Below are 21,418 nucleotides of genomic sequence, written 5' to 3'. Positions count from 1 at the left end.
AAACTTGTGCTCTCTATATGTGACATGAATTATAATGCATTCCACTGTCATACATAAATTAAAAAATTAAAAAAGACAGAAAAGACATTATCATAGAGCTCAATACAATCTGGAGTTTCAGTCATACACTGGGGTCTTGAAAAATATTCTTTGTGGGTAAGTGGGGAACTACTATATTTGGTGTTTAAAAAAAATCCTAAGGCAAAAAATTCTTTGTAAACATAGTTTAGACTTACTATACTGACCTGTCAATAATTTACTAACTCATGAATAAATATGAACCAAAATTTAATTTCTAAAACTATTCACCAAAAAATTGTGAAGCCAAATTACAGAATATATCACACCTGTATTAGTAGCTTAAAACACATAGCAATTATGGAATAAGCAAACTGGTAAAGGACAAAAAATACCAAAGCACTTATGTTTCAAGCTAAAGAACATCTTGAATATAATTATTTAGATAAAAAATTTAAAAAATGACTTAATATATGGTGGGGATTAAAAACATAAATACCACCTACGAACACATTCTTAAACCTATATAGTTGGTTTTCCATATCCAATAAAAAATTGCAGCTGTATTGAACACAGACTTTTTCTTGTCACTATCCCCTAAACAATACAACACAACTATTTACACAGAATTTACACTGTATTGTATATTGGAAGTAAAGTAAGGATGTTTTTTAAAGTACACAGGAGTAAACGGTAGGAGGGAAAAAAGTACAGGAAAGAATGAGTGTGGGCCATACACAAATATTCCATTTTATGTAAGGAATCCAAGCAACCACAGATTCTGGTATTTTCAGGGGTCCTGACACAACCTCCCACAGATGCCAAGAGATCAATGTATATGAATATCAATTTTACATTTTTAGCTAGCCAAAATATGACTTAGCAGGAGTACTATACCTCATTAAGAAACTTTATTTTTTTTGGTACCAGGGATTAAACTCAGGGGCACTTGACCACTGAGCCACATCCCCAGCCCTATTTTGTATTTTATTTAGAGAAAGGGTCTCACTTAGGTCAGCACCTCGCTTTCGCTGAGGCTGGGTTTGAACTCACAATCCTCCTGCCTCAGCCTCCCAAACTGCTGGGATTACAGCGTGTGTGACCACGCCAAGCAAGAAACTTTCCTGTGTTTATCTGGAGGAGGAGGGAAGGCAGAGGAGAAGCTCACAATTAGGACTTGTAGAAAGAATTGGTATACTATTCACACTGTATATTATAAGTAGAAATATTTTCATGAGCTGCCTTTAAAAACAACAATGACAAAAAAAAGTCCACAAAAAAAACCAGACTTTTAACCAGAGTATAAAGCCTAAAAGACCATTAGATCTTCAAAATTTAAAATAAGAAAATAATAATTGTTGGCTGAGCAGGTTGGTACATGCCTGTAATCCCAGCTAATTGGGAGACTGACACAGGGGAGGTTCTCAAGTGCAGGGCCAGCCTGGGCAATTTAGCAAGAAGCCCTATTGCAAAATAAATAAAAAAGGGTGAAGACATAGCTCAGTGGTAGAGCACCCTGGGTTCAACTCCCAATACTGCTAAAAAAATAAATAACCACCATCTATTAGTTTGAATAAGAATACTTTTTATCATGCATTTCTGAACCAAACAGCTAGATTTAAACATTATTAGGTGCTAAGTAAGCCTTGATCAAAGTGCAAGTTCTTACTTTGTATTAAAATAAAGAAAATGCATGATATGGCCTTTAGTTATGAAATTTCTGTTTGGATATAAAGATCCTTACACTGCGTCAGAAAGAGAATAATAATAAATTTGGAGACCACACCAAAGACAAATTCCTTTCCTTCAACTTAACGAAGACTATCTCCAGATAAAGTCCACTTGTCAAAAATATACAGTATTTCAAGACTGCCTAATTCAAAAGGAACTATTGTCTATTAAAGAAAAGATTAATCATAAGTCCCTCATTCAAAAACATTTATTCCATACCAGGCAATGTTCAGACATGAGAAACAATATACTATAGTAAACACAATAGCTAAAGCCCTTCTCTTCATTCATTATGTGTTGTAGTCAGAAAAAAGGGGGAATAACAAACAAGAAAAGGTTACAGTAAGTACAATGAAAGAAACAGAACGATATGACGGACTAACCTGGGATAAAAGGCCTTCCCTTAGAAATCAAATTAAGTTGAGATGTGAAGGAATACGGACCCAAAGATATAGACAGGGAAAAGGGTTCCCAACAGAAGGAATATCAAATACATAATCAGAGAGATGGCCAAAGATTTGATGTGTCCCAAAGAAGGGATTCCAATTTGGCTAGAGAATAGTGACTAAGGGGAGAGGTACAAAACAAGGCTAAAAAGAGACTACATCATATAGTGCCTCAATTTTTACAGGTATGAGTGAACAGGAGCCATATAGTGCTTCAATGCTTACAAATTTATTTTAAATAAAAGCCTTCTAAAGGATTTTAAGCAAATACCTGATTGATACAGTCAAAAAATTCACTCCGGCTGAGTAAAAGGTAAGTAAAATCGAAGTCATACTTTAAAGTCCCAAACACAGTAGTACTTTCTCCTTTTGCTAACTAGCAGCTTTAAAAAGACATGGGACAGGAAAGTTTTACCTTGATCCAGAACCATATGACTTGGATTCAATTCCATGAAGGCAATCTTGCAAAGAGCTAATAAGAACTTTGCAACGATCATCCGCAGATACTTTGGATTGTTTAATTAAGGAAATTGCAGTTACCAATGTCTCAATAGCACTCCCATAATCACCTATAGGGGAAAGGAAAACAGTTGATGTCAAACAAATTTTGTTTTCAAAATGCCATCAAAGCACTTGGGGATAAAAGTGATAAAGCATTTTACCAAATTATGTGCTTTTAAATGATAATATCTTTTTCTGTGTGCTTCAAAATTTGCAACAGGTTTTTACGTTCATGAAATCAACACAATTTATTGTTACAGCTCTGTGAAACAAGTTATTTTGCAAATATGAGAAAAAAATGAGTTGTCATAGGTCCCTAAAACATTAACAGTGAAGGTTAGAATTTATATCTAAACCTAATAAAATTAGGGGTCTTTCCACTATATTGTGACATACAGCTTCTTTCAATGCTTTTAAAATAGATAGCTAACGACATCAGAATATAAAAAGACTATAAATTTTTAAGACTGCACTTAAATTTTTAGATAATTCTTAATAACATAAATAAGAAATACTAATACTGGGAGAAATATACAAACCAGCACTGGCATCAGACACAGCTCTTGAAATAGCACTGCTTGAGATTGCCCTATTTCTATTCATGATTTCTTCAAACTCAGCTTCACTCAATGGTGTTCTTGCAGTATCCATTTCCCTATAAAAGAAAAAAAAATCATAAATTGCTATTTAATAGATTCTAGTTAGTCAAAACAGTGTAAACCAATTCATATTAGCAGTTTTTAACATGTGCGTGAAAGATAATAGTTACTTGTCCATATGGAAGATGTTATTTTTCCTACACAAAGAACAAGTCTAAGCAAAATTATCTTATACTAGTGTCTTTCAGGTGAAATAAAGTAGGACTTAGAATCCTCATCTCTTTGGAGGGCAGAAATGATATATTTACATTTTATACAATAGACTAGATTTCACAGAATCACTGTTCTTATCATTAATCAAATACTTTAACTGCTATATACAAACTTACCTTCCAGGAGGGCCATAATCACCCCTATCATATGGTGGAGGTCGGCCATATGGGTCTGTTGGTGGTGGACCTCTACTATCAGATGTAGGCATGCCACTGTTAGTTGGTGGAGGAAAGAAAGCCGGATTCACATGTGGAGCTGGCGGCGGGGCACCTGGAGGTGGTCCCGGAAGATGCGGAGGAGGAGCAAGTGTAAGGGGTGGCCCAAGTGGACCAGGTGGGCGAGGTGGAAAGGGGCCTGGAGGTGGAGGTGGTCCCTGTTGTGGAGGTGGTGGCCCAGGAGGGGGGCCATAACCTGGAACTGGAGGTGGAGGCCCAGGAGGAAGTGGACCCAATGGAGGCTGACCAAAAGGTTGTCCAGGAAAAAGAACTGGTGGTGGAGGGCGATCTCCTCGATTAGGAGGCCCAGCTAGAGGAGGAGGCAGAACCTGACCAGGAGGTGGAGGGCCAGGTGGGCCAGGTGGGCCTGGAGGACCTAAGGGCGGACGTGGTGGAGTCTGTCCAGCTATAGAATAAAGGAGAGAGAAAAAAACACTTCAATAATAAAGGCATTTTAACTTTTATATGACAAAATTTACTTTTAAAGTACAACTTATAAACCAAGATTCTTTCTTTTTAAATAAAACCCATATCGTAAACACTATACTAATAACTACAAAGATGAAGAATATTCTTACATTTATAACTAGCTTACTTTATGCTTAAGAAAAATTACTAAAACAAAAGCTTTAAAAAGATTACAGTGCTTATTTTCCATCTTTCAGTGTATATACACTTCTTACAGTGAAATCACCCACCTTATATTCTACTCTGATGCCAAGCTAGAAAGTGAAACAAGGAAAAATGGTCTTGAAAGGATTTTTTAAGAGGTAAGAAAATAAGACGGATGTAAATATTCTATATATAAGTCAAGCAAGTTTGGAGAAAAATAAAGACCTTTTAGGCCAAAAATGGGTATTTCCTCTATGCTGTGCCCCATATGCCATGGAATCCTAGTTTCCAGGAACAAAGGCCGAGTTCCTTTAACAAGATGCTTGATCAAATTTCCTGGATTCCAAAAATAGCATAACAAGGAGAGTAAGTTACATTAATAATGCATTACTTGAAAAAGAGAGAAAAGGAAAAGAGGTATTAAGGTAGATACGTTTTATCCATGGTAATTTAATAAAAGTTTTACCTGGAAAAGGTGGGGGTGGCCCTCCTGGTCCTGCTGGCCCAGGAAATCTGTCCCCACCAGGAACAGCCCCTGGAAAACGGCCCCGTCCTCTACCACCTTGTGGAAATGCTGCTCGTGAACTGCCTCCTGGAGGACCAGCTTTACCTTCCCCAGACATCTGTCCCGATTGTGTAGCTGCAAACATCCAAATACTCATAAATAGCACTTATTATACATTTCTCTGAAATGTAACCATTTACATTACAAACTACTCTATTTCAAAGTTCACTTATACTATACTACATATTAACTTGCAGATGTCTTAGGCCTGTGCAAGTTACTTGAGAAGTATTGGTTAGGGAAACATTCACATCTATTTAAGTTCTTTTGAAGTCTTGAAATGTCCATATTTAAATGTTATTTTCACTGAGTAAATGAGTTACTTTCAAAATACCAGTACTCTGCAGCAGCCAAGACCGAAATTCTTCAACAGAAATCTTAATTTCAGTAGCACAGATTCATTTAAATTTGATAATGTATTCTTCAGATAAGTGCTAAAACATTAAAAGAGAAACAACCACTTGAATTTCTGTTAATTACATGTTCATCCGTGTTATCTATTTAAATGTTAACATTAACTAAGTGCGTAAATGACAAATCTTTTCTATATTCACTTTGATGAAAAAAGGTCTTGGTGCCAAAAAGCAAACTTGACAAATACTTTCTGGTAATAAGTGGTCTCTCACCAATCATAACATAACATATAACCATAACATACATATATATACATATATATCTTTTCTTGAGTCTAAGGATTAGGATATAGTTTCTTCCTTTCTCTAACAGGAGAATGACAGGACAAGCATGGCAGCCCTATAGAACTTACACACTAGGGCTGGGGTTGTGGCTCAGTGGTACAGTGCTTGCCTAGCATGCGTGAGGCACTAGGTTCAATCCCCAGCACCACATGGGACGAAAAGAAAAACAAACAACAAAAAAAAACTTCTTACACACTATCATGTAGTATTGAGTCTGACATCTGGCGAAAAATGGAATGGAAGTAGGGGTCCAGTATGTGGATACACAGTCAAAACCAGTAATTAAATCAATTCAAAGCATGAACTTTATAAAAACAAGTCTTCAAAGAACTAAATATTAAGACTAAGTATATAACACCTAACAAATGGTAGAAACAATGGTTAAAATACACATCTTTAAAAAAAGACCTAAGAGATTGCTTACTTTTCCTGGACTGCATTTCAAACTGACTCAGGAATTGTTTATTGCAGGGAGTTACAACAGGATTCTGACCATGAAGTTCTCTCTTAGGCAACAGATCCATTAACTTTTTTGAAGATGCCTCAGATCCAACACCAACGAGGGCAAATCTAAAAGGTGTTTAAAGGGGTAGAGGTATAAAAGTAAGGAGGAATAAATAATGATAATGTTATTAAAAAGAAAGTGTCTGAACTTACTTTTATGTAAAACCAAAACACAATCCTGAGAATATTTCTTAAAGTTACACAAGTTTACACTTTCATACCTATTTAATACAGAACTCACTCACTTAAAATGTACATTTCAGTGGCTTTCAGTTTGAGTTTTACCACCATCATCATAGTCAATTGTGGACCATTTTCATTACCCTCCAAATGAAACTCCATACCCCGTTAGCCATCACTCTCATTTCCTCCCATCCCTCAATCCTAGGGAACCACAATTCCACTTTCTGTATGTGTGAATTTACATATTCTGAAATTTCATATGAATGATATTATACAATGTGTCTTCTTTTATGACCAGCTTCTCTTATTTAGCATTAATACTTTTTTTTTTCCCAAAAAACTGGGTTTTGTAGTTGTAGATGGTCAGAATGCCTTTATTTTATTTCCTTTTTTATGTGGTGCTAAGGATCGAACCCAGTGTCTTGCAAGTGCTAGGAAAGCACTGTCACAGAGCTACAGCCCCAGCCCCAACCTTAATATTTTCAAGGTTCATCTATGTTGTAGTATGAGCACTTCATTTTTTATGACTAATATTATAGACATATAACTTTTTAAAAAAAATCCATACAGTTCACAGGCATTTATGTTATTTTCACTTTTTACTGCCATGAAATATGTTCAACAAATCAAACAACGATGAAATACCATTTCATACTCACTAGTATGACTATAATAAAAAAGATGTTTAACAAATGCTAGTGAGAATATGAAGAAACTAGAATCCTTGTGCATTGATGATGGGCATATAAAATCATGCAACCACTTTGGCAAACAATCTAGTGGCTCCTCAAATCATTAAATATAGAGCTGCCATATAACCCAATATTGCTACTCCTAGATATAAACCCACAGAATGAAAAGATGTTTATACAAAACTGGTACACAAATATTCACAGGGATGTTTTCAGTAAGAACACAAAGTGGAAACAACCCAAATGTTCATCAAGGAGTTTTGTTGTTGTTTTCTTAAGTGCTATATTGCAGTGGTGCAAACCCATAATCCCAGAGACTTGGGAGGCTAAGGCTCTCAGCAACTTAGCAAGACCTGTCTCAAAAAAAAAAAAAAAAAAAACGGCTGGGGATGGAGCTCAGTGACAAAAGCACCCCTGGGTTCAATTCCCATTACCAATATATTAAAAACAAATATTAAAAAAAAGTGCTACATCCACATAATGGGACATTATTTGGCCATAAAAAGAAAAGCTAATACCTGCAATAACATGGGTAAATCTTGAAAACATCATTCTAAGTGAAAAAAAGCTAGATACACAAGACTGCATATTTTATGATTTAACTTACATGAAATAGCCAAGACAGGCAAATCCAGATATAGAAAGTACATTAGTGGTTGTAAGCAAAGAGGGGGAAAGAAATTAGGGAGTGACTAACAATAGGCATAGAGTTTCTGAAATTAGATAGTAGCCATGATTGCTCAATTTTGTAAATATGCTAAAAACAAAAAACAAAAACAAAAAGCCACTGAATTATACACCTTATAGGAATATATTTTATGTTGTGTAAATTATATTTCAATAATAAAAATAATTTTTAAAACCCTAAATGATTATCAATTTCAAATATAGAAATTCAAGATTACTGGGGGTAAGGATTTTAGGAGCTTACAGCCCTAATTTTCAATATGGTTCTTATTCTTAACGAGATCCCTTATTCTAGCCAAAAAATTCTGTTGCTGATCTAATATTATCTTGGGTCACAACATTTAGAAACAACTTAATTGGGACTGAGGGTACAGTCCAGTAGCAGAGTATGGGCTTAACATGTGCCAGATCCTGGGTTCAATCCCCAGCATTAAAAATTAAAAACAAAAGCAAAATAATTCATTTAACAATTACACATTGAGCACCATCTTCTATATGCCAGCACCATTCTAGCTGGATACACAACAGTGAATAAAACAAAATTTCTGTTCTCATGGAGCTTACAATCTAGTGGGAAAAGACAAGTTAATAAGTAAATAAAATGTTTTATAGTAGAGAAAAAATAGATAGACAGGTTAAGAAATTTACTATATTGTACAGGGTGGCCAAGAAAGGGAATTCTTACTAAAAAGTCTGAGTCTAGAATGAATAAAAGAGTGAGCCATGTGGTGTTTGGGGGGAAATCGGGTCAAGAAAAGTAAACAGGGTTGGGGATATATAGCTCACTTGGTAGAGTGATTGCCTTGTATGCCCAAGGCCCTGGGTTCAAACCCTAGCACCACAAAAAAGCTGGGGGACCAGTGGGGTGGGGTGAACAGCTAAGGGTCTTATATAGAGAGTTATTTGAAAAACAAGGAGCCTAATATTGCCAAGAAACACAAGACTGACATATAGGAAAACAGCAATAGATCACAGAGCACTATAGATATAGCAAGGTAACAACTATGAGACAGGAAGCCGTCTGGATTCTGAGTAGAAAAGTATTGATGTTGGTCTAACATTATTTAAAGCTAAAAAACTTTTATCATGTGCAGTACAGGACACAGAGTGATAGAAGGGACACCAGTTTGGAAACAACTGCAAAAGTTCAAGAGAGAGATGATAGTGCCTTGGAACAGGAGATAAGGATGGTGATCAGACTGCAAATTTTGAAGATATTCTTAATTTACTATAAACTAGTACAACCTTTTTAGAGAACTAAACAACAACAAAAACCCAGCATATTCTTTATCATTCTGTGTCTAAAAATTTATCCTTAAAAAAAAAAAAAAAAAAAATCCAAAGTAACTAAGAATAAGAATGTTAAGATGTGTATTTATTGCTAAATATTTGTTCTACTCTTTATATCAAACAAGTTATAAAATATGTGAATTTAGAAACTGTTGCTTTAGGAAAAAACCTGAAAGTATATTCACTAAAATACGATTATCTGTATATGGTGAGATTGCAGTGTTTTCTTACTTTTGGAAGCTTGGAGTTTCCAATATTTCTACAATGATCCTATATCATTTGTACAGTTTGGTATTAATAGCTGGGCGCAGTGGCGCATGCCTATAATCCCAGTGGCTTGGGAGGCTGTGGCAGGAGGCCTGCAAGTTCAAAGCCAGCCCTGGCAAAGGCGAGGCACTAATATAATCAGTGAGACCCTGTTTCTAAATAAAATACAAAACAGGGCTGGAGGTGTGGCTCAGTGGTCAAGTGCCCCTGAGTTCAATCCCCAGTACCTCCTCCGAAAAGAAAAGAAAGCAAAATGTCCAGATTAGATCATTTTCCAGTGTTCATTTTCACCTCATCTCTTTTAATATTTATTTTTTAGTTGTAGTTGGACACAACACCTTTATTTATTTATTTATCTTCATATGGTGCTGAGGATTGAACCCAGGGCCCCGCACATGCTAGATGAGCGCTCTACTGCTGAGCCACAACTCCAGCCCTCTCTCTTTTAGTAGTTTTGGGGAATGAATCCCAAGGATGCTTTACTTCTTAGCTACATCTGTAGTCCTTACTTATTTTTCAGATGATCTAAAAAATAAGGACTGCGCTTGCCTTGCACGCATGAGGCCCTGGGTTCAATCCTCAGAACCACATAAAAATAAATAAGTGAAATAAAAGTATTGTGACCAACTATAACTAAATTGCTGAGCTTGCCCTGGAATTTAACAATCCTCCTGTCTCAGCTTCCTGAGTCACCAAGATTATAAACATGCGCCACTGCACCAGGCTTCCATCTCTTAATCCACAGGAAGAGCAATGCTTCTTAAAATTGTTATTTCAACCATAGATGAAGAAAACTCAGGAAAATTTGAAAGTAAGCCTTATCTTGCCCATTTTTTTAGTGTGCTAAATAACAAGGTATATGAAATGAGTATGAATCTTTACCAAAGATCCTCCTTCCAATGTAATCATGTCTTATGCACATGTAATTAGCATTAACCTTAAGGAAAACTAACACACATTGCAATCAAAATCTAACTTAAATTTTATTATAAAAACAACACAAAATTCTTACCCCTTCGATTGGCCATTTGCTCGATTTTCAAAAAATTTTATCTCCAAAATATCATTTACTCCCAAAGAATGAACTGCTTCCGTTAAGTCTTCATCTGTTGTCCACTGCAAGATATTTTCCACTTATTAACTATTAAAACATACCCAGGATTTTTATTTCTCGAATTTAGGTTTTAAAGGTAAACTCAAGTTAAACAAGAGAAAATTCACACTCAATAGAAATCTAATTACTAGATTTCAGCTCCACAAAAGAATCTGGAAACCTAACCTCTTTCAGCTTTAAACTACTCTGATTTTAAGTTTTCAATAAAACCAATTTCACTTGTCACTTCCTCCCTTAAAGGAAAATATTTTGTGAAATAAATTTCATCTTGTGTTTGAATATAAACTGGAGAAAAGTGGGCTGGAGTTGTGGCTCAGCGGTAGCGCGCTTGCCTTGTACGCATGAGGCCCTGGGTTCAATCCTCAGCACCACATAAAAATAAATAAGTGAAATAAAGGTATTGTGACCAACTATAACTAAAAAATAAATATTAAAAAAAAAACCTGGAGAAAATAAACTAATATGTATGAGTACCTTCTACATATCTATGTACCACCTATATGCCAGCACCATTCTAGGGCTGGATACGAAAACAAAATTTCTGCTCTCATACAGCTAACAATCTAGTGGGAAAAGATAAAAAACAAATAAAATGTTTTACAGTAGAGAAAAAATAAAGGAAATAAAGACAAGTGGTTAACTGTTAAAACACAGGTAAATCCCATCATTTCCATTTTTTTACATTTGACGCAATAGGGAAGGTAAAAAGCTTGCCCAAAGTCACAAAATCAAGACCGTGGAACCAAGATTCAAATTTTTACTTAGCAACCACTCTCTTAACTATGCTATTATTTTCAACACTGCAAAGATTGCTCTGAATGGCAAACTAAGTGGTACAAAATCAGTCACTTAGTTTGAAAAGACTGTTCAGTAAAAATTAAAGACATTCTTACTAAAAATAATTATTTTTTATTAAAGTAGTAAATATTAATAAAAACATATTTTTATTAAGGAAGTAGAAGAGTGCCATGTGTCAATTTGATTTGTAGTACATTATTTTTAAACTTTCAAATTTATATAACAGCTTAAGTGGAAAAATTCTACCTGGATTACTTTTATGGGTATTTCACGTTTAACACCAATAAATAAACAAATAGAGATATTGGACATTCAGATTTCAAATCAACAGTCTATAATATGAATTGGGAAATTAACAATATTTTAAAATCAGGAGTGGTAATATATGTCTCTTTCTACATTGATAAATCCTAGTTTGAGACCCTATGCAAACATTTTTCTTAATTGGAACACCCTAAGTCAGGTAGGAGTAGTAACATATAAAGCATAATTAAAGACAAAAAAAATTTAACTATAATTAATTGGTATGTCCACCCAAGACAAAATGAAGGTCTACAAAATTCAAAACTAGGAAGAATTAAATCAATGACTTTTTAAAGATAAGTGTTTTTAACGTTCTTATTGCATAAGCAAACATAAAGAAACAAAATGGGCTCAATGGTGCACGCCTGTAACCATAGCAAATGAGGAGGCCAAGGCAGGGGGATACAAGTTCAAAACCAGCCTCAGCAACTTAGTGGGACCTGTCTCAAAATTAAAAATAAAAAGGGCTGGGGAGGGGGCACCACAGGGTTTAATCCCTGGTACCAAAGGAAAAAAAAAAATTCTGGGACAAAAACAAACTACTAGAGCGGTTTACAATTAATGACTAATAACTCAGTTCATATGTTAACTTTACTTACCCATGTTAGATTTCCAATATATAATGCAATTCTCTTTCCAGTATAGGTATAGACAACATTTGGTGCTGCTCCTTTGCCAACATCATCACCAACAGTTGGAGGGAGAGTATCCATGTAATCCCGGTCTTCTGGGGCATCTCCATTATTTGCAGATGGAGAGATGACATCATCATATAAATCTATCTGATCATGCCCACCATATTCCGCTTCCTGAGTATAGAAATAATGCTCCAGATTATACAATGGTCAGAATATTAAACAGACTTGAACACAAATTCATTCAACTCTTCTTTTTATTTTAAAATCATGATGGAAGCTAAAAAAAAGTCCCAAAGATCACAAGTCTTTTCTTACTTTATGCAACAGATGTATTCTTGAATGGTGACTATAACTAAAACCTTCCTTGGATGAAGTGTTTCTTAAATAACAATACACGAATATTAGTAGACAAATTTTAAAAGAATATTTGGCATAAGACTATAACAAAACCCAAAGCCATTTTAAGTTCTTAATATTTGAACACAGAAGAACATAACTAATTTTCTATAGCATTCAGACCTTGTTTCCCAACCCTGAGAAAGTTACTAGAGTTTTAGAAAAAGACAGTCAGTTGAACTATAGGAAAAGGTCATAGAAATGTGGGTGGGTACATGATTTAAAATGCCATAATAAATTATCTAGAAAAACAATGAAATATAGGTCAAACAATTAAAATTAGTACCTTATTTCAAGTCAACAAAGAGCTAGTGCTTACCTGACTTTTTAAATATCTAGTCAAGTAAATTAGCAAGAGAAAAATATTTACTAGAATAAAGATTTAGTAAAACTCTGCCAATGATTGTCACCAGCAGAACTAAAGCAATGCTAATGGGTGTCAATGATAATTGAGGAAGAAGGAAAACAAAAAAGAAATAGATATGCAACCCAGAGAAAATGTAAGAAAATATTAATTTGTAAATAAGCACAAAAAAAAATGCAGTGTAGGATTCAGCAGAACATGCAACACCATTTAATTGCCGTTAGTAATGATTACTGGGCCACAACCTTAACTAACCCTGTAGCAAAGAAAAATCTCCATTTTTATCTTCCTCCCTTTCCAAGACTACGTATTTAAAATCAGTATAAACTGTTTTTATTCTTATGAGATAGAACATTTGAGGTAAAAAGAAAAGACAAATATAAGACAACCAAAAGTTCGGACATCATTCGTATAATCTATCCATTTATACAATTTATTAAGGAATTGTCATACAAATGGCATATAAGGAAGAACTAATAGTTTTAGGGACAACTACATGAATAAATGACCTAGAGAAAGCATTTGTTACATGATGGCAAACAGAATAGTTAGATATTACTGTGGTCCACAAGGGAACATGGCTATTGTTTTGTTCTGAGTCAGAATAAGTTTTCTTTAAAAACAAAGCAAAAGAAAAACAAAAACAAAAAACCCAGAAGGGTAAATACCATAACCCAAGGGACCTCAAATTTCTAATGTCATCTTCAGGTGATCTTCATAAATAATGAGCTATCCAGTTTACTAGAGAATCTTTTACATACCAATTTTATTTGTTATGAGCTAGAGTTTAAGACTTATTTAATAAGGGGTTCAAAATATTAAGTGACTAAAGCCATCTTTAGCAATGGGCAGAAACTAAGACCAAAAATCACTAAATAATGCCATTACTTTATTACACAGCAATACCAAAATATCTCTAAGATATTAGTTTTTGTTAATTTAACATATTCAAAGTGCAGTGACAGTTAAAACTAGAAAAAAAAGGAGTGTTTTGGTATGAAGTTTCAGTGTTGCTGAAGCTTCATTCAGGTGGCGTGGCTGCAGCAGTGGTTCCATACACTTAAAAATACTAAAAAGCTTCCACAAGAGATAGTGGGCACTTTAAACTCTCTTGCAATCCAGTTCTGTACATCAAGTAGAGTTATTTTTATTATTCAAAGGGAGCTGTGTTTCCATCCTCCTCAGCAGAGACTAATCACAATATATGGTCTGAGGGAGAGTAAAAAAGAATGCAAGTGTTATTAATAATAAGACTAATATTTAAATTTATACTTCCACTTACACAAAAAGACATTGTATTTTTCATTAGTTGGAAATCTATGAAAATGTTTACACGAATAGACATTAATTTACAACATTGATTGCAGCTACACTAACCTGGTACATTATAATCACTTACTATTTTTTGCAAGTCCATGAATTCCTATGTTGACATCAACCAATTTTACATATTGCTATGATTCTACCAATATAGAATTAGCCACTTTGTCTGGTAGTTGGACTGCTTCCAAATGGTTGAAGTATGATTCTAAATGAGACCATGGTCCTGGGATTTAATCTCCATGTTGACTAGTTAGCTTCACTCTGTTCCAAGGCCACAGCCAGTACTCCTAACCCCAATGGTATACACTTCGACTTGGTGAAAAAAATATTAATGAATCTGAATACATTTGCCACCATCTCTAAAAATTCAACTCAAAGCAATATTCTTTTGTTGTATCAATAATCTTTTCCGCTTCATTATATCATACTTATCTTTTACATTACAAAATATATAGCACATCCACTTTACTCCCAATTCAATCAAGTGAGAAAATATGCATATTCTGAAATTATGCAAAATATCACTGGTCATCTATAAAGAAAGCAAACTCTGAAATATACTGAACAAACTAAAAAACAAATGTTTCTACTTTGTCAAAGATAAGTACTCAACAGTGTCAAGTTCTATGTGAAGGGTCTTTTCAATTACTTTAATTTTAATGGCATTCAAATATGAGAAAATTTCAATATAATCCCTCTAATTATTTTAAATACCCAAAGTTCCCCAATCTTATCCACTTTTCATGGGAGCGAGCAAATCACTAGTAAAGGGGTATATAACTCCTAGTAAGCAACAGCACTTAGGACTTGTTGAAAATTTTCACTAAGTAATTTTTTTCATTCTCTACCAATCTAAATTACTACAATCATTCTAAAGGCAGGGTATCCTCTCAAGATTTTGTCCTACATGATACAAAACTGCTGTTTCCATGTCAGAAAAAACAAATATATGATAGATAGACCAACATCCTACTAATTTCCTTAAAATAATCTTTCACAATTGTTTTTTCATTAGCCCCATTCTCCCTCCCTTCAAAGAGCTGTATTTTGGCAGTTTTTCCCTAGTTACTCCCTATAAAATTTTAATATCACATATATACTATATTCCATTATTGGGATTACCTTGGGCTATCAAAATATTCTTCATTCTCCCTGATGGGTTTTAACAATGGTTTTAGGGGTCCTAAAATCATGGTTAATATCTTTTGTGAATTATAGGACACTAATCAGTAACACACAGCAAGGGCCACTTGTTTTAAAGTCCTTCTACTATAAAACAAAAAAAGTAATGGACTTTTATAGTCATTTCCATTTAGGAAACTATAAAAGGAGGAGAGTTACAAAATGTATTCTACACCATGGAAGAAAACTACTTGCACACAAAATCCAGTAGTAAATAACAGTCATGCTCATTATCAGCAGGTGATTGTTTCCAACGTACCACCCCAACCCTGCAACCACCCCAACCCTGCAACCAACCCACTTGGAAATACCAAACTTTGCAGAGGCTTAAGTCCCATGTATATATGGGGTTTTTTTGCATATAAATTATACACATGCTTTCACATTTTAAATCTTCTCTAGGTTTACTTCTGATATCTAATAAAATGTAAACACTATGTAAATAGTTGACATACTATTCAGGGAATAATGTCATGAAAAATGCCTGTACATATTCAGTACAGATGCAAATATTACCCAAAATATTTTAGATCTGTGGTTGGTTGAATCCATGGATGTGGAACCCACTAGAGGGCTATATTTTTTTAAAATTATCACTTTTGGATTATGTTCTAATATTAAAATTAGTTTGTAACCCCTGTGAAAAGCTCAACTAATACTAAGGAAGCCAACTTGATACTAAAAATATGCCATATAACCCACAAAGTGTGCAATTAATCCCGGGTACCCAAATTAACTATGATCATAGTAAAACCAAAGTAGAGTTCTAACTCCCCTAAACATTTCTATTCATGTTTCTGAATCAATCTCTAATATACCTCATTCTGGACATTACAGACTTATCTTGAAACCATTTTCTATTAAGCATAAGCAAATTTATCAGAAATGTTTCACTGATATTTGCCCAATAAAAGTATTTCCCATTACTGGCTAGAGTAAAAACATAACTAAATACAAAGCAAAATCACTCATGAACGAAAAGTGGCTTGTGAGGATGTCTAGGTCCTTAACGCCTAAAGAATATATATATATATATATATATATATATATATATACATATATATATATATATATGTGTGTGTGTGTGTGTGTGTATTTACATATTTTTTTAAACAACCACCAAGTCTGTATACTTTTATCTTAAAGTTGGGAGGTCAGATTACTAAATTAGCATTGCTATCAGTGACCCACAGCCTGACAGATGAGAAATTATATTCTACATTAAGATCTTTTGACGTCCTAAACAAGAAAAATACATTCTACATCAAGGCACAAAGTTGAATATCCCTAATCCCCAAATTTAAAACGTTTTGAGCACCAACACATGCCTCAACAAGTTTTAGATTTTGGAGCATTTCCAATTTCAGATTAATGATGCTCAACTATTAAACCTGAAAAACTCCAAACTGAAATGCTTCTTTAGCATTTAGGTAGGGGACATACAACTTGTCTTAATTTTCCTCAAAGTTCATAGACTTTTTCTTGATTCCTCCTCATAGCTGAAAATTCTACAGGTATATACATAAAAAAGGGGTAACTACAATATAGGACCTATATTGTAATTATGTAATTATTTTACTCCACCCATTGGGAGTGTAGAGACTATCTAAACTTTGTAACCTTTGTTGGCACATATAATAGGGCTGAGGCAGGAGGTTCCCCAGTTCAAAGACAGCTTCAGCAAAAGCTAGGCACTAAGCAACTCAGGGAGACCCTGTCTCTCAAAAAAAAATAGGGCTGGGGATGTGGCTCAGTGGTCAAGTGCCCCTGAGTTTAATCCCGGGTACCCAAAAGAAACAAAGAAAGAAATGTCATCCTTAACAACTGAATATTTAAAATTATTATTTAGCTTTGGCAAAAAAAAAAAAAACACCTGGAATTACTAAATATTAGACTAGTTATTACACTGTAATACAAATCCCGGTTCAAAGTACAAACAAAACTTTTTTCTGCTCAATTCTAAATTCAAGTAATGTAGATAGAGTCAGAAGTGATTCAAATTCTTCTTCCATTAATGCAACTATTCCCAATTTGATGGCATCCAAAACCTTTCAATTTAAGAACTAAAGGGCACCCATGAATAATAGTCAGTTCCTGTGTCTTCTCCCCTTGATTCTCCATTCTTAAATTAATTTGGTTAAGAAAGGAATTCTACTGTATAGTTTCACTGACTTTTTCTCACTCCATCTCCAAATTAGTTTCTTCTAAAGACTGTTGAATGTCTTTTTGAAATGAGTGAAATACCAAAACAAAAAACAAAAACATGACCACTTAAAATAGTGGAAAATGGAAAATACATGACCTCACAGAATTTCCAAGTACACAAATCCAACTAAAACTGTAGCTCACACTGGAAACCGAAGATAAAAAAAAAAATTAAAGCAGCTGAGAAGCCAAAACAAGACTGGCTAATGGTACTATAAAAGATTTTACTCAGCTCAAATACAAGTCACAGGTTACTACAGCAGCTAGGAGAAAAAAGGTGATCTGCTAATAAGAGTACAGACTAAATAAAATAATTTTGTGGTTGCCTTTAATTCTGATAGGACTTCAAAAAATATTTCAATGATAGTAATCTTGAAAAAGACCAGCAATCAATCCTCTTGTAGACATTTTTGGTTCAGGAATTAGTGGAGCAAGCAGATTAAGTCAATTATATGCAAAATAACAACACACTTCTATTTAATCTCCCCATTAATCTATTCAAACACATAAAGATTTCACTAGTCAAGTTATAACTATGTGTTAGAATAATGCTGTAGGTACAAATCAATGAAAAATTACATTTTAAAAAGCCTACATAGTAGTTCTTCATTGGGTCCACTAATTTTCATCTTTTTTAACCTCTTGTCTAGCACTAGTTACTGCACAGGGATAAGAGAGTATCATTCTTCAATGGGAAATGTCCCTCCCAAATTAAGTATTCAAAAGCCTAAAAATATTCCATGAAGAGGTACTAAACAAGGCTCAACTACTAAAATTGGGTGCATTGAAAGGTGAAGCACTGTACTCTTGTAAGAAAGGCTAATGCAGACAGTCCTGAACACTTAATTGTTCCTTTCCTCGATGTTAAGGTCATCTTTAGGATGTAATGTTAATACTCACAAATAAAGGAAATTTCCTAGAGGTCTGTGATCTGAAAAGCATTAAAATCTGTGTAGCAGTCAAGGAAACTTTCCAATTTTGACACAATATTGGGTATTCAAAATACAAGCACAGAAACAGATTTTCAAGCTTAACATTTTATTACAATGGATTACATTTAAACATATCCAGTCTTTAACCGAGTAGTAGTAAATATTTAAAGCTTATGGTAATTGCTTTTTTAATATTTAAACCAGAGGCACAAAGTCACTCCTAAAAAATACAACAGTAAGGATTTCTGAGTTTTCATATTTTTAAAAATCTTGAGCCCCTAATTACAAATAGGACTTAATAGGGGCGGGCACATAAACCAACGGAATTGTATTAAGCTTCTCACACGGACCTGGAAAATAAAATAAAATAAAATAAAAGCTTTTAAGTGCACTGCGGTTAGGCACGATTTGATTTTCTAAAATGTTACTACATAAAATGCGGTAAAGATGTTAACAGCAGGTAAAAGGGCTTAAACGTCACCACTCCAGTAACAAACGGGAGAGCTTTTGCAAGGATGCTCATCCTCAGACATCTCAGCTCCACAGCTAATTCTAGGCAAACCGTGGCCTGAGACAACGGGAAAACCTTGCATTCTCCCTTTCTCCAGACTTTCAAAAACGTTAAGCTGAACCCTCGGGGGTGAAACACTTTGCTTTCAAATATAGGGTCATACCCACAACCCTATTTTTCAAATATACCGTAAGAATTTCGGATGGACGTTCTTTCTTCGTTTTAATCACTCTGATCTGTTGATGAGCTACCATCTTTTTGTTCTATCCAACCACCGCGCTTCCGAGTCTTCCTTTTGGCCCAAGCCAGTTATCTTCACAGGTATTTTCATGTCAAAAGCCAAGAACGACAGGGCCTTCAAGGCACTGAAAAGCTTTCGATTGATGAGCCAGGCCCGCATACTGACTTTTAAATACCATCTCTGCGCCCTAAGTCAGACGACTTGTTGCAGAAGTGCCCACCCCTAAAGCCGCCTTCACACAGGGAGAGGTGAGGAGGAGGAAGGCGCCACGCCGAAACCTGTCGCAAACGCGAGCAGGAGCCCCGGGGACTGGGCGCGCGGGATACAAAGGGCTGTGAACGCGGCCTTCCATGAGGCGACCGTGCGCGGACAGGCAGACAAAATGGAGCGACGGGAGAAATCGGAGCCCGGGCGGCAGGGCAGGGCTAGAGGCGGCAGCGGGCGCGCGCCCCGCCGGGCTTTCTTCACAAGCCGCGGCGGGGGAGGGGGCGCGGCGGCCCGTTCTCCCCGCCCCGCACACGCGGCCTAGCGCGGCGGGAAGCGCTCGCTGGCCGCCACCAACAATGGGGAGTGAGGCGGCGGCGAGGGAGGGGCCGGCGGCGGCTGCACCGCGGCCCGCATCCGCGCTCCAGGCCCCGCAGCCCGCGAAACGACGCGGTAGAACGGAGGGCGAGGGGCGCCGCGCCGGGGTCAAGCGGCGCGGCCCAGAGGCGGCAAGGGCGCACGGTCTGCAGCCGCACCGGCTCGCGGTCCGCGGCGGGCCCCAGCCGGCGTCCAGGCCGCAGTGTCGCCCGCGGCGGCGGCGGGGACCCAGGGCCTCACGTACCTGGTTGAATTCTTCGCCCACATCCGCGTAAATGTCTATGTGGTCCACACCGTCCGCCATCTTCCTCTCGGCCTCGGCCGCCGCCGCTGCCGCCGCCTCCTGCAGGTTCGCCCGCCGCGGCAGCAGCAGCGGATCTAGCAGCGGGGGCGGGGCGCGCTGCGTCACTTCCGAGGCCCGAGGGACGGGGGCGGGGGCGGGAGCCCGGGCAGCCGGGGCGCTGCAGCCCTGCCGCTCCGATGCTGAGGGGGAGGGCTGCGCCTCCGAGCTCAGAGCCCGTTTCTTTTGTGTCTGGTCTAAGCCCGTGGGCGGAGCAGCGGGGGGACAATTTCCTTGTGCTACTAGCGCATCTAGCTTACCAGGGGGTCCCGTTTGTTTCTAGAGACTGTCCACGTTGCCTCTAGCACATAAACATTTACAAAAATATTTTCGTTTTCACATTTTCTTACATTTCTCACAACCAAGGGTTCTAGAGATGAGGGTTATATGTCCACGGTTAAATAGAAAGAGCAATCCCCGGCATTCTGTGAGAGCCTCGAGACCAAGAACAATGCCTTATTCCTGCATCTTCAGAACAGCAGTTTTATTTGCATCATAAGCGCTAGATACCCGTTGGTGGTTTTTTTGAGTTATTTGCATACTTTTTATGTTTCCTTCTCTTACCGTCTGTCATAGTCATCAGCTTCTTCCATCTCTTCTCCCCCACCCCAACCTCCAGTTACCTTCATTTTTTTCCTCCTTAGATCTGCAGTAGGTCTTCTCTGGCATAGTTCAGATGCTTCTAACTTCATTTTAGAGCCTACACAAGGTAGAGGTTATCTTGAGGCCAAGGGCTTTTTATCTTAGACTGATGGAATATCCAAGTCAAAGGAGAACCTTTAGGTCCAAACTTCCCGTTTTACTGATGCGAGGACTGAGGCCTAAGGGAACCTAACTGATTTGACCAGGGTCACAGAAGAAATAGTTTTGTTGTTGTTGTTGTTGTTTTGCTTTGTTTTGTTTTGTTTGTGGTGCTGGGGATTGAACCTAGGGCCTCGTACATGCAAGGCCAGCACTCTACCAACTTAGCTATATCCCCATCCCTTTAAAAAAGAAAGAAAGAAAAAAATATATATATATAGTATCCATCTACTATATATAGTAGATGGATACAATACCTTTTATTTATTCATTTATTTTATGTGGTACTTAGGATCAAACCCAGAGTCTCACACCTGCTAGGCAAGCGCTCTACCACTGAGTCATGATTCCAGCCCAGGGTAAGAGCTTTTTGCCACCAATATTTTATTCAAAGATCTCTCTCCAGT

The 21,418-nt window shown here is 36.6% G+C and overlaps 1 protein-coding gene across 6 annotated transcripts in view; it reads right to left on the bottom strand.

Annotated features, from left to right (window-relative positions):
- The window catches only part of Cpsf6 (cleavage and polyadenylation specific factor 6), a 33,055-nt gene extending 12,792 nt beyond the window's left edge, over window positions 1-20,263 (bottom strand). For 4 of the 6 annotated variants that reach the window (XM_058574585.1, XM_058574586.1, XM_046430637.2 and 1 more), the window contains exons 1-9: window positions 20,115-20,263; window positions 12,096-12,305; window positions 10,294-10,397; window positions 6,083-6,228; window positions 4,862-5,035; window positions 4,621-4,731; window positions 3,685-4,189; window positions 3,236-3,351; window positions 2,611-2,764 (exon numbers count right to left, since the gene is read on the bottom strand). In XM_058574585.1, the coding sequence (XP_058430568.1) occupies window positions 2,611-2,764; window positions 3,236-3,351; window positions 3,685-4,189; window positions 4,621-4,731; window positions 4,862-5,035; window positions 6,083-6,228; window positions 10,294-10,397; window positions 12,096-12,305; window positions 20,115-20,174 (1,580 nt within the window). In that variant the 5' untranslated portion in view covers window positions 20,175-20,263. The remainder of the gene's footprint in view (window positions 1-2,610; window positions 2,765-3,235; window positions 3,352-3,684; window positions 4,190-4,620; window positions 4,732-4,861; window positions 5,036-6,082; window positions 6,229-10,293; window positions 10,398-12,095; window positions 12,306-20,114) is intronic. The other 2 variants (XM_058574588.1, XM_058574589.1) reach the window with 1 other exon arrangement.
- Between the last annotated feature and the right edge of the window lie 1,155 nt (window positions 20,264-21,418).

This window comes from Marmota monax, unplaced genomic scaffold (genome assembly GCF_021218885.2).
Source record: "Marmota monax isolate L192 unplaced genomic scaffold, Marmota_monax_Labrador192_F-V1.1 WCK01_AAM20220418_F8-fsc00056, whole genome shotgun sequence".
NCBI lineage: Eukaryota > Metazoa > Chordata > Mammalia > Rodentia > Sciuridae > Marmota > Marmota monax.
This window is presented reverse-complemented; position numbering and strand designations above follow the sequence as displayed.